The 13,495-nt window shown below is 35.8% G+C and overlaps 1 protein-coding gene across 1 annotated transcript; it reads right to left on the minus strand.

Annotated features, from left to right (window-relative positions):
* Positions 1 to 10,537: 10,537 nt before the first annotated feature.
* On the minus strand, positions 10,538 to 13,028 carry LOC6640176 (F-box/LRR-repeat protein 14). The gene has a single exon (XM_002063289.4). It carries the CDS (start codon positions 12,517 to 12,519, stop codon positions 10,888 to 10,890), a length of 1,632 nt encoding a protein of 543 aa, XP_002063325.3. The 5' UTR covers positions 12,520 to 13,028; the 3' UTR covers positions 10,538 to 10,887.
* Between the last annotated feature and the right edge of the window lie 467 nt (positions 13,029 to 13,495).

Here is a 13,495-nt window from a genome sequence, read left to right on the forward strand (position 1 = left end):
TGTCTAACAATAAGCCGAAATTTATGAAAATTGTTCTTTAGAAGGCAAAAGAGTTAGAAACTTCATTTAGAGATAATATGACCAGCTTGCAAGTTAGGTATACTTGTTCTCTTTCTAAGTTAACATTACATAAAAAGAAACATATCCGACTCTATAAAGTTTGTATGATTCTTGATCAGAATGAAGCTCTGAGTTCAATCAATGTAATATACATATGTAAGTCTGTTTGTCTGAATCAAAACAATGCCTTCTCTACAATTTTAAAGCAATGAAGCCGATATATGTTTTTCTAACCGAATGATTTGTATGTACATATGTCCATGACAGAGATCAAAGAGGAACTTCAAGTCCAAATATGTAGAGTCTCACCCGTTCTTGTCTTTTGGGTACATTTTTTATTTAATAAACCAGCACTTAAATATATAAGAAACAAAGGCCCAAATCGTAAAGTTTGGCAAAGCTTTCAATATATAATGGTTTTCTCAATACTTCGAAAAAAGTATTTTCAACCTTAAACCCTTAAACACTCGGATGTCGCACTAAATATCTAAAATTTATTATTATAAACAGCAACTTCTAAATGGACTCAAATATTTTCATATGAAAAATTAATGAAATCTAATGTGGAAACTTATATATAATTCCCACTATCCCATATTCGTCCCAATTTCCATTTGTAATCTTATCTCAAATAAAAACCAAGTATAATATACAAGCTAGTTTGAGAATTGTTTGTAATTGCAAATAAAGAATACTAAAACAATGATGGCAACTAAATCTTCATGTGTTTATTATTATGATGCTCATAGTTATTAAGTTCTTAAATAAAACAGGCCAAGATAAAACGAACTCGGACTTTGATTATGGGCTCAGAAGTTATTTACATAGTAAATTTCTTTAAATTGAAATATTGTTAAACAAATTGTATATATCGAGTCTTAAGATTTAATAGAAAATACATACGTTTAAATTTAATCCTTATTAGTTATTAAGTGTACACTTTTTTAATTTATATGCGTGCCAAATTTCTGAAAAAGTTTGAAAAAAAACAAACATCTATTTCTTTACATTTACATTTCTGAATTCAGAAACTTGGTTACCATTTGCCTTCTAGGTGACCAAATGAGTTTAAACTTTTGGTTAAGAGAATAAAATATTTTTAAATTAAAAGAGTGGAAGTTATTGTAGATTAACTCTGAAAATAGTTACGAAATGTCCAAGTGAAGAGAGCAAACTGGTCTTAAAGTTTTGAAGGTCAATGTTTTCCTTAACCCAAGGACCCAAACCCTTGGGGATTGCCTATGATATTTTCCTTAAAAAATGTTTCTTTAAAGGAGTAAAAACAACTTTTCCAATTCAAGAACTTATTAAAAAATCATAATTCAGAATTCTTTAACTCTTCAATAAACTATAATCCTGTCGTCAAATAAACAATATCTGAACCAATTCCAAATAACAATTCCTTTAAATAGTTTTATATGAAATGATACAGAATAGTTATAGAATTGAAATCAAATTTCAATTGAAATCAGTTTTGATTTATTTGCTATCGGCTTTCACTGAAATTTGTCGCCAGGGAACATAAATTATCAACAACAACAAGAACAACATGCAACAACTTCACTTTCTACCCTGGGAATCTTTTTTTCATTTTCTTTTCCTGTTTTTAGTTTTTTCCTTTACGTGGATATCGATTCTCCACTCTTTTACAAATTGAAGGACACCTGTTTCAACATTGCATACAAAAAGAGGAATCTCATCCGCTAAACCTCGGTCGGACGGTCTTCTTCTATGTGCAACATCCGGTTGCAGGAGCAACTAGCAGCAGGTAGCAGCAGTCGGTGGTGCGTGATGGTGGTGCGTTATCATTTCTTTGGTCACCTTGGGCGGCATTTCATAGAATTATATGTATGTATCCATTGGTAGACACACACACACACACACACATAGGCAGAGGGCACACATACGGGTCCCGGGATTAAAAATTTCTTCATTTCTATTTTACTTTTCATTTTTTTTTTATGATGGAAAATGCATTTCTCTATGCCAGCGAAAGGGAGCTCCGTGGTCAGGGGGTAAAGGGGCATTTATTTTCGGCATTTGAAGTTAGTCCTTTTGAACAAAAAAAAAAAAAACGAAACGCAAAGGCAAAGGCAACGCAAAACGGGGGTTCAAATTCAAAGCGCTAGACCGAACGAAACGAAATGTGTGCGAAGGGTTGCTTGACGGCCTCTCCCTGAGTTTTGTCCTCGAAGTGAGTGTGAGTGTGTGTGTGAGTGTGAGTGTGTGTGTATAGAAGGAACACATTTGGATGCCAGACTGCGTCTCATACAACTCCCTAAGCGACACACTCACTCACACACACACTCGCAGCAACGTCGAATCGATTTTAGGAATTCGTCTCATGGCGAGTTGTGTCGAAAATGCTGATAAATGGAAAGTTAGCATAGAATCTCTGGCCCTTAGAGCCCTGGAAGGTGGGTATGTATGTATGCAGATTCATGGCCATTGCCATGCTAATGAGAGACGACTGCAGTGCCAGGCACTTGAGTGCAGCTTTGCCCCGTATTCCCCCCTCGTTTTCGGCGTCTGAATATGACCGATAAGTCAGGCCCCTTACTGACTGGCTATTGCCATCGATTTCTGTTTGCTCTCCGTACGTAGTGATAAGATAAGCAATAGAGACCCCCCCCCCCCCCCCCCCCCCCCCATGGATCGTGACTCTCCATACTAGACTTTCATAAGCAGCCAAGTCGACTGGGTTGCTATATATATATCGTTTTTTTTTTCCAGAAATTCATAGAATCCACACAGTAAGATAGAGAGAGGGGGGATGGGAAGGCGACGACGCGACGTCTTGAGACGGGGTTTTTTTTTGTGTGCCGCTTGTGAGCTGAATTTTAACTAAAACTTGTATTAAGAAGCTCAATATGGGTTTTCCCCTCCCCCGACCAAACGACAAAAGTTGATCCAGACTGAGGGAAAGAGTTTCATTCCCTTTCAACTTATGGCCAAGCACTCTAAGGATGAATCTTTCCAAGAATTATATCTAATTTTAGAAAATTATAATATTTATAAACAAAATATTATAAAAGTTCTGGAAAACCAAAGAAATTTGAGGGCCCTCAATGTTATAATAAGGAAAAACAAGCTTCAGAGAGGCAGATTTATGGAAAAATTCTTAAATAAAAACGACTGTGAGATGCTCTGTAAAATATAGAAGTGGTATTTAAACAATTCCACTGTGTGACACCCTCTAATATAATGGAAATTGTATTATACCTTTATGATTTCTTGTTATAACATTCCAAGAAATGGATCCAATTTTAGAAAAATATATAGAAAATGTTAAAGAAATTTGCAAAGACATATCGAATTTTGCTTAATTTCATTGCAATGCTTTAAAAAGTCAATGTATAGTCATTAGGTCATTGAAACGACTATATAATACCCTGTAGAAAGATAAAATGCCTTTGGTTTAGTTCGATTTTGATGAAAAGGAATGACAATTTATCAAATGATTTCTAGTTTGATGTGATCTCATTAGTTATATAAATGGTAGATAGATATGGCACTACATAACTATAAAGTTCAGAACAGAAAAGTCTTACATATACATACATATATATATATATATATATATATATGTACTCGTTTGTAGTTATATCAATTTAAATTAGCTCTTGAATTTTACTTATAAACGGAATGACAGACAAACAGGCAGTTGGGTATAAGATTACTCATTGTCAGATAAAAAACCCCAGAGGAATGGACAAATTGATATACAAAATGTTTGTTAAACAAACAGATAAGTAGATAAGCAAAGGGCCTAGACAGAGTTTCAAAGATACATCTGTGAATGGAAAGAACAGCTGTTGTCGTTGATCAAACATATATGTATAAATATCTAAGGTCTTTTCTGTAGTATTTCATTTCATGATCCAAATTGAAACAGTTGAAAATTAAAAATATAATAGAAGAATTTGTTTCCGCACTTCTTGACACTAGAAACAACTACTAAAAATAAAGCAAGTAATCGAACTTGAGATTTAATACATTCCTAAGTATATTAGTCTTTAATAATGAAACAGGCCAACATGATCTTTGGAGACGTTAAAATGAGAGGTGATAGGTCTTAACCAATTCGGACACACTGATTCTGACTGCATAATAATAAAATTTGTTTATATTATACAATAAAATATAGCAAATGAGGTAATTTTAAATAATTCCATTTCGAAATCCTGATGTGATGGACAAAAACTAAACTACAAGGCTGTGATCACCTCCCACAATTTACTATAAGCAAGATTTATTGAACTTAAAACACTTCTTCATAGCCTCAAAAATGTCGGACTGTGTAATTTTTTAAAAGATATTTTCTTTATGATATTTACAATTTTTTTAATGATATTTAAAAGTCATATCCATAGACTTATTGAAACCATTTGTTAATGATTTTGAAAAGACATAAATATATCTACTTCAATAACTATTTAAGTAGGTATGAAAATTTTACAAAAAGGTTTTTTATTGTGTTGCAATTTTCAATTTCAACTTGAGCTTGCTATTAATATTTATAAATGACTAATTAACCCTATTTTAAATAAAAACCACAAAATGAAGTTATACATTATTATTATTTTATAGATTAAACTTAAGAAAACAAAGATCCCTAAATTCCAGAAACGAAGTTTTTAATAATAAATTAATAGCTTTTAAGAAGAAAATAATAATTATATTGAATTTCAATATTTGTTTGTAACGTCTTTGATTGAAATTTAATCTCGGAGATATATTTTTAAAATATTTTGTTGACATTCCTTTATCTCTTTTTCTTAAGAATATTTCAGTTTAGAAGAATTTTTACACATTGAGATTATTTTTGTTCAAAATGTGATAAATTATGAAAATTTACGATGTAATTGAAAATACCGTTTCAAAATAGTAAGGTGAGTATAAATAAAATAATTATAAATAATAATGAAATAATTCAAAGATTTAAGTAAAAACTTCTTTTTGTAATCTTAATTTTAGTTGAATAAAGACTATAAAATAAAATATACATACTATAATAATATAATATATAATAATGTATACTCTTTAAACGACTTTTTACATTTTATTCAATTTAATACAAGTTTTCTATATAAAATACTGTAGAACTTTCATACATATGTATGTATAATATACTTGAAGTCCATTAAGGTATTTGTAGAAATAATTTGATGCAAAGATAGAACTTTGTTAATGTATTAAAATAACGTTTCAAAATTCTTTAATATTAGTAAAAAAGTTTGAAATTTGTTGCTTAACCCATTTAATCGACTTCTAGAACAGCAAGTTTTGTATGTTTTCAAAAATTCTGTATTTTATTTGACTATATATCAATAAAAACAAAGTATATAGTTAGTTATAGTTAGTTAATTATAATCAAAGGCAAGTATATAGTTAGTTACAGAAAAATTACATTGAATGAACCTTCAAATCCAGTTTTCGAACCAGTTTCCTCCTCAAACTAAAACAGACAGAATATTTTTTATAAAAGTCAAAGATGCAAATCTTAAAATCAGCCCTGGAAAAATGGCTTAAAATAAGTTATTTATGAATTCCATCTGAATCTTAATTATTGCAAAACAAATTACCTGAAAATATTAAGTATACGCCTGTTTAACCAATGGGAGTTAATGGCTTAGAAAATTAGCTTCTCCCTTTAAATATACTTGTATAGGGTAATAAATTGTCTACTAGTTGTCTGTTGAAATTAAAGCCGAAAACAAATGACATGAAATAACCTTAAGATGCGGAAATTTCTACAATTTGTTTAAGTTTCTCTGCTCCATATGTTTCCTGCAGCATTGAAGCTCGACCTTAAGTTGATTCTCCACCCCCGTCTCTCTCTCTCTCTCTCTCTCTCTTGGCCATCTCTAGCTCTAGCAATTACAGTTGTGAAGAGGGGGGCAAGGGATTAGAACAATGAATACCCTGCAATCTGCTGCATTGAAGTTAAATGCAAAATTTCCAATTGGGTGGCATTTTGCTTAATACATACAAAATCTATGGACACACACACAGAGAGACGAACGACATGCATGCGTACATACATACATACTTTATCGAAAATACACACACACACACACACTTATGCACACTTACTCATTTACTCACTTACCTATACAAAAGCATTTCGACGCATACGCACATTTAATGCAAATTTAAGCAGTTAGCAAGCAAGTAAAACCGTTATGTGCATACACACACACACACACACATTGTTGGAGGCTATACACACTCACACTCACACACACACATACATATAGATGTCTGTATGTAGGCAGTGTAAATGCATCGATGCTGATACATAATGCAGGCAATATAAATAATTGCAATACATAGAGACCAATGTGCAATGCATAACCGCAATTGCAGTATATAATACAGTTATATATGTACATATACATATACATCTACATATATATATAAATATATATAAGTATGTATGTACATAAGTAGATATACATCTCTGGCTGGGCTGCAAATTTTCGATTGCAATTGCATTAGTATGTATGTTGGCCCTTTTGTTCATTACACGCACACACACACACACACTCACACGCATCTACTTTATATACATACATACATATATTTTTATAGAAAATGCTTGAATAAAATAAAATTCAAATCAAAATAGATAAAACAGAAATTGCATCTCCCCCTGTGGATTAGATTGAGTGACTCCAGTGGAAGGAGAGAGAGAGAAAGTTGGCTAGAACGTAGACCAGGTTGGTTCTTAATAATGCAGGAAACATGGCAAACATTTTTGTTATAGAAAACATTATTATCCTACTGATGAAACTAGCAGCTTAAGGAATAAATGCAACTATCCGGCTGACACCTCGGACACAGAGTTTACGGACAATTTATGTAGCGGTTACCTCACCTATGCAAGACCAGAACTGAGAGAGGACTCTACAAACCAAAGGGCGAATCATTGCCACAAGGCGCCTAAAACCAGGCTTTTTAAAACTATTCCCAAAATTAGCTCGCCCGCGCTGTATTAACTAATTTGCATTCTTCTCAACGCCCCGAAGTTTCAGACACAAATACATGTATCTACATTTTCTTGTTGTCTGGCGAAAACAACCGAGCGAAGCTTTTTTCCCTACATCCTATTGCACTGAAATAGGGTTTAGCTCTGCTTAAGCTTACGTTTCACTGCAGGGACGAATCCAGAAGAATCTGAAAATGCTAATAATGTTTTTTGTGTTCGGGATTTTGTGTTCCTGCATAATAATAAAATATCAAAGAAGCTAACTTCGGCTGTTCAGAAGTTTATATACCCTTACAATCCTTGGCCATAATATTTTTACATGTTTGAAACTCTTTCTCTTCACATACAGTTTATGTAGCGTTGTATCTGTGTGTGTATTCGTGTGCTCTGTGAATTTCAAGCAATGACGTAGTAGAGCCGATTTATATTGACTATAACCTGTGTTCTATTTATTCGATCTGATTGAAATTTCTTGATCTGATATTTTATATTCAAAACTATCATTTTAGAAAATTTCATAAAGATACTCCAATTTCTTCCATAACTATATGATATAGCGATCCTGCTCCGGGCTATAAGTAGCTCAAATATGAAGTTTCATCCCGATAGCTCTTAAGATGGCGGCGTGAAGTTGCACAGACGGACGGACGGACAAACGGACATGGCTATATCGACTCACCTTCTCATGCTGATCAAGAATATACATATATACTTCATGGGGTCGGAAACGTCTCCTTCAGTGCGTTACAAACATCTGACCAATTTTATAATACCCTCTGCAAGGGTATAAAAATAGTAAAAATTAGTGACACATACGGAGTTTAAAGTTTCAAATTTCGGAAGGGTCCGGATCAGCTGGGTACCTTTTTCACTGTAAGTTGTACCCTGTAAAGTTAAAAGAACCTTTAACAAAATTTCAGTATGGCAGTATGCTCCATTTGGTTTCTTTTTAACCCCTTCCCAGGGTCAGGTACGAGGTTTTTAGATGCGCTTCATTGTGTTGGATTGGATTAGATTGACTTTTAAATTATTTTGTAGAACTGATTGAGTAGTGCGATTTAAAATTCTTACCAAAACTGATACATTTTGATAAAGTAATACTTGTTTCTAAACCCATAAAAAATTTACAGGTGTGCCACAGAAATCAGAACCTCAAAAGGTTCGATTTTTTCGAACATAGTTGGTTGGGTAGGGTTGGCATTATGTATCACTAAATACCTAAATACCTTTTAATAAAGCTCCATTTGTAAGTTCCCTGCAATAGACTATATAGCTAGCACATCGATAAACGGATTCCAAATCGGATATCAGTCTGTGGCACCTAGAATCACTGTCGTGTAAATCTCATATGTTTGCTAATAGAAGATCAAAACAGACCATAGATCTATCCGCAGAAAGGGTTTATCAACTACATGACTCCGTTTTCTTTTGGATCATTTCTTCTCAAATCCAGCGTTGCCCCTTGAAGTACTCTACCACATTTTGTCGGTAGGATTTCCTGTGTCTTCTTCCCTTCCTTTTCCCTTTGAATCCCATTCAAAAAACTTGCGATTTCGCTTAGTTCTTTTTCAATTTTTTGGTTTTTGCAATTTTTTGTTTTGTTTTTTCTTTTTTTTACATATGTATGTATGTATTTAGTTTATTTTTTCATCGATCTCTTTCGTATCCTTCACTCATTTTCTGAATGCTACAACAAAAATATCAATAATCAAAAGTTTATACACAAAATAATTTCCAAAAAACTTAAGTGCTATAGAAATATGTATAAGAAATTGAGAAATTTCAAGACTTTTCATTCGTTCAACATTTTAGTTTCTTTACGTTTCATATACATTAGTTAGATTTTTGTTTTGTTTTTGTTTTTTTGAAATAAGGCATTCTGTAATATTGCAGTTTAACAAATAATAAAAAGTTCCTGAATAATTTAACTGAATTTGTTTTGTTTGTTCTTCTTGTTTGTTGTGCTAATTCATCTTAAAAACATAACATTTGTTTGTCGATCTTACAAATTAACAAAAAATTACATAAATTGTTTTAAATTTTCTTTTAGTTTGTTTTTTTTTTGTTATATTTTATTTTTTTCTTAGTTTGTTTTATAATTTTTGTTGTTGTTGTTGTTTTTACATTTTATATCACAATAGAAAAAAGAATCGAATTTACATATTCTTTTCAAATCGTTTGTTGTTTTTTTTTTGTTTTGTTTTCTTTTTATATATGCTTAAATTAAACAATCAAAATAATTTACAGAATTTCTCTTAATTTTTTTTTTGCTAAACAAAGTTTTTTTTCTTTTCCTTTTTTTAGAGGTTTTTTTTTGCTTATTTATTTGTTTAGGTTTTAGTTATTTGACTAATTGTTGTTGGACTTAGAAAACTAAGAATTAAATGTTATGTATATATGTATATATTTTAGTTGGTTTTTGTTTTGTTTTAGTTCGATTAAACGTCTACTATTAACATGGTTTTATTAACTAAATTTAAACGGCATAACTAACGACGCTGCACTAAATGCAATACGAATTCAGTTAATTGAAAGAACAGAGCAAAAAGAGACAAAAGAGAGAGAAAACAACTAAACAACAACAATTAATTGTATACCCTAGCAAAACAAAATGACAATGAATAAAATTCTTAGACTGACTTTTTTCTATTGGCAATATATATATATGTTTTAGTTAACAGATCATGTGGAACAAGAATATATATAGTTTGATCATTGAGTATATTTAAGTGTATGGACTTCTTTCATTTTGCTAGGGTATCCCAAAGAACGACCTAACAACAACAACAAACTACAGAGAGCAAACAAAGTTTCTGTCAAGTTTTTCGCTCCCTCACTCACTCACCCACTCTCTCCCAGTCTCTCAAACAAAAACAAAAGGCAAAGCTTACAATTTGCTAGCAGAGCAGCTGGCGTCTGTTTATAGCCCCCGTTGTTCTTGTTGCTGTTGTTGGAGGACGCTGCTGCTGCTGCTGGCCGAAGCGTGAATTAAAATAAACTATTTAAATTTATTTGCATCTGTTTAACTGCGGCCTGCATTGCATACGATACATACATATATGTATGTATTTATATGAACATGTGTGGATGTGTGTGTGTGTGTCCCCACTCTTTTACCCTCTTAGCTTTGCCCTCTTTCCATCCCTCTCTCTCTCCCTCACACACTGACACTCTCTAGCATGAAGCTTATCGCGCGGTCTCCATCGCCTTGCACTTTGTTGCTGCAGTCGCCATTGCCTTTGCTTCTCTGGTTGCTGTTGTTGTTGCTGTTTCATTTTTCTGGTTTTGTTGTTTTATCGCTGCGTGCGTGCAAGCCGACTTTACCTACCCCCCGTCTAGCGACCAACACCCCCCTGCTAGGAACACGCACACACACACAGATCTAAAGCCAGGCAGCGGCAGCTCCATGACGCCAACTCTGCCTGTGAGTATAAGTAACTGTGCATGTGTGTGTGTGTGTGTGTTGTCGGTGTGTGTTTCATTTCATTGTTTGCTCTTTGTTGTTGTTCTTGTTGTTGTTGTTGTTGCTGTTGTTTTCTCTGCCTCTCTGACTGTTTCTACTCGATTCGTATATATGTATGTATATGAAAAATTTAGTACAGCGTGTGGGGTATGGCAAACGAAAGCTATGAGTTTTCAATGTATCTTCTTCTTCTACTACTACTTCTCTTCTTCCTCTTATTACCTCCCGCGCGTGCTCCATCGCCTTATCCTTAACCTTACACGCACTTTGTGTTGTTGTTGTTGTTGCTGCTGCTGCTGGTATCCTCTGCCATACGAAGCTTTGCCCTCTCGGCCTCGGCCTTCGCACAGGCATTACAATCATGATGGACGCATCATCTGACCAACCAGAGACCCAAATTCAATTTCTGTAATTTTGGCAATTTCATAATGATGTCAATGCCCTTGGATGTCAATTGAGTGCAACCATAGAGATCGATGGTCTTTAAATTGGTGAGATCCTCGGCCAAAGTTTGCAAGCCCTTATCGGTGATCCTGCTGCATTGTCCTATATTCAGGTTCTCCAGTTCTTGCAACGATTTGGCTATCTTAAGCATACCCTGATCGGTAATCTGGCATTGATTCAAGGATAATGAACGCAGACGATACAATCCCTGGGCTATATGCGTCAGGGCCTGATCACTGATCTTGTCACAAAAGCTGACATCAAGCGAATTGATGCCACTGCCTCCTTCGGTGAGATAGGCCATGCCTATATCGGAGATATTGTCGCAGGATCGTAAATTGAGTTGCTCCAGCTTGGGCATGCGGGCCAAGTGCTTTAGGCCGCTATCCGTTACGGAAACGCAAAAGCTAAGATTAATCGACTTTAGTGAAGTGAGACCTTGTGCTATATGTCCGAGAGCTTCGTCACTCAGACGCTGGCAATCCTGTAGACCCAAATACTCCAACTGTAGATTACCCTCGGCCGTTTCGCGGCTAAATCCAGCCAAATGTCCAATACCCTGATCACTTATGTGCCAGCAGGAGCGCAGATTTAGGTGCTTCAACTTCTTGAGACCCCACGCTATCAGGAGTAGTCCAGTATTGGTTATATTGCAGCATCCTCCGAGTTCTAGGGTCTCCAGATTTCTCAAATGTTGCGCTATCCTGCCCAAACTTGTGTCCGTAATCTGTTTGCATAGGGAGAGATCAAGGGTCTTCAGATTCGGTAGATCAACACTGAAGGCATGTCCCAGATTCATGTCGGCCACATTGAAGCAACCGCTGAGATTAAGCGAGGTCAACGCCGGTACGCCCAACACAAGATCCTTGAGTGATCGTCGCAGCGACAAGATCTGCACCTTCTTGATGCCCCGGCGAACCAGGCAATTGAAGAGACTGGGACTGGAACGTTTCAGATGCAATTTGGCCTCCACACCCTTCCACACACTTTTCGCATAGGCAGCATCTCGCCAGGCTGTGCACACCTGAGCAGCTCTACCCAGATCTCGGACTGGCAAATGTTCGAATATCTGTTCAAGCAATTCGGGAAAAAGATTGCTAATGTGTGTACCCTCAATGGGCGGTGGACTATCCGGCGAGGCGGGTCTATGCTGATGATGATGGTGATGATGATGATGGTGCTGGGCATGTGCAGCCGCTGCGGCGGCGGCTGCTGCTGCCGCTGCTGCAGCATGCTGCAGGTAGAGCGCCGGGGGCAATGTCTGCAATTGTGGCCGATGATGGAGAGCGTAGGGCGTGAAACGCAGCAGGTGGTGGGCACTGCTGCGTGTTAGCCCAGGCAGTTCTGTCTGTTGATACAGTTCATCCATATTCCATGTGGGGGCGCCGCCATTAGATGCACCACTGGGAGCGGCAGCAATGCCAGCGGGATTGGCTCCACCACCGCCGCCACCACCCCCATTAGTTCCGCCACCGCCGTGATAGTTGGTAAGGGCGGCTGCTGTCTGTAGTGAGATTGTTGTCTGATGATGGAAGGGCAACAGTTCTGTATTGGTGGCCATTTCTGCTGTGGATTCGGTATTCCTCTTCTAGCTTTGTTTTGCTTCACTCGCTTGAGGGTTATTTAGTTTGGGTGAGTGCGTGTGTCTGCCTTCTTATAAACGTCGCATTTTCATTCCAAAAACAAAAGACTCGATGGTAGGGGACTAGTCCGATAATATAAATATCTTTATATATATGTAACTATATATTGTATTTTTCAAATTCACTCGTAAATTTTGCACTTTTCTCTTGTTGTTATTATATTTTTGCGCTTCTTTATTTGTCAACACTTGGCCTTTGGCTTGGTTTTGGGTCTTGTTTGGCCAAAACTGAAAACTAAGTATAATTCCCACACACAGCGTTAAGAGATCCAAAAAATGTTTTTTTTCTTATGCTGGACACAGTCTCGCGCACACACAACCGAACCGGATGACAATGATGCAAAAACTAAACTCGCTTTGCCCAAAGCAACGTTGCTTATACTACGAAACACTACGGAACACTACGCCGCAGCGGCAGAGAAACAGCCTAAGAGGGTGTGTGTGCGTGTGAGTATCTGTGTGAGGCAGGCAGAGCGTTTTATATTCAGCAATGGCCGTCAAGGCAGAAACGCAGGTAGAAATCTAAGGGAGAGAGAGAGAGAAAGAGAGCGAACTGGCTGAATTGGGATTCCATATTGCGTCGTGTGGGTTTTTTTTCTGCTTCTAGCGGGTTTATGGCTAGATTTGTTCAAACAAAGGAAATACCCATATGATGTAATATGAAGAAACTATCTTAAAGTAAGTTGTACAAAGATTTTAAGTGAGTTATGAAAGATTTTAACTTGAATACGTTTATAGATTTATGTATTAAGTGGAGTAAAGTACTTAGAAAACTGGTTAAGTTACCCATACTCAAAATACAAGAGGCAGTACTCGGCGGGGCCTTCTAAAGAGGGCCTTTGGAAACTTGTATAAAGAAAATTATACACAGAGGGCCATCAATTTTTAGCAAGCC

The sequence above is a fragment of the Drosophila willistoni genome, assembly GCF_018902025.1.
Source record: "Drosophila willistoni isolate 14030-0811.24 chromosome 2L unlocalized genomic scaffold, UCI_dwil_1.1 Seg196, whole genome shotgun sequence".
Classification (NCBI taxonomy): Eukaryota; Metazoa; Arthropoda; class Insecta; order Diptera; family Drosophilidae; genus Drosophila; species Drosophila willistoni.

Excerpts from the sequence above, each read along its gene's own strand:
- LOC6640176 (XM_002063289.4), bottom strand. The coding sequence starts at position 12,519 with ATGGCCACCAATACAGAACTGTTGCCCTTCCATCATCAGACAACAATC.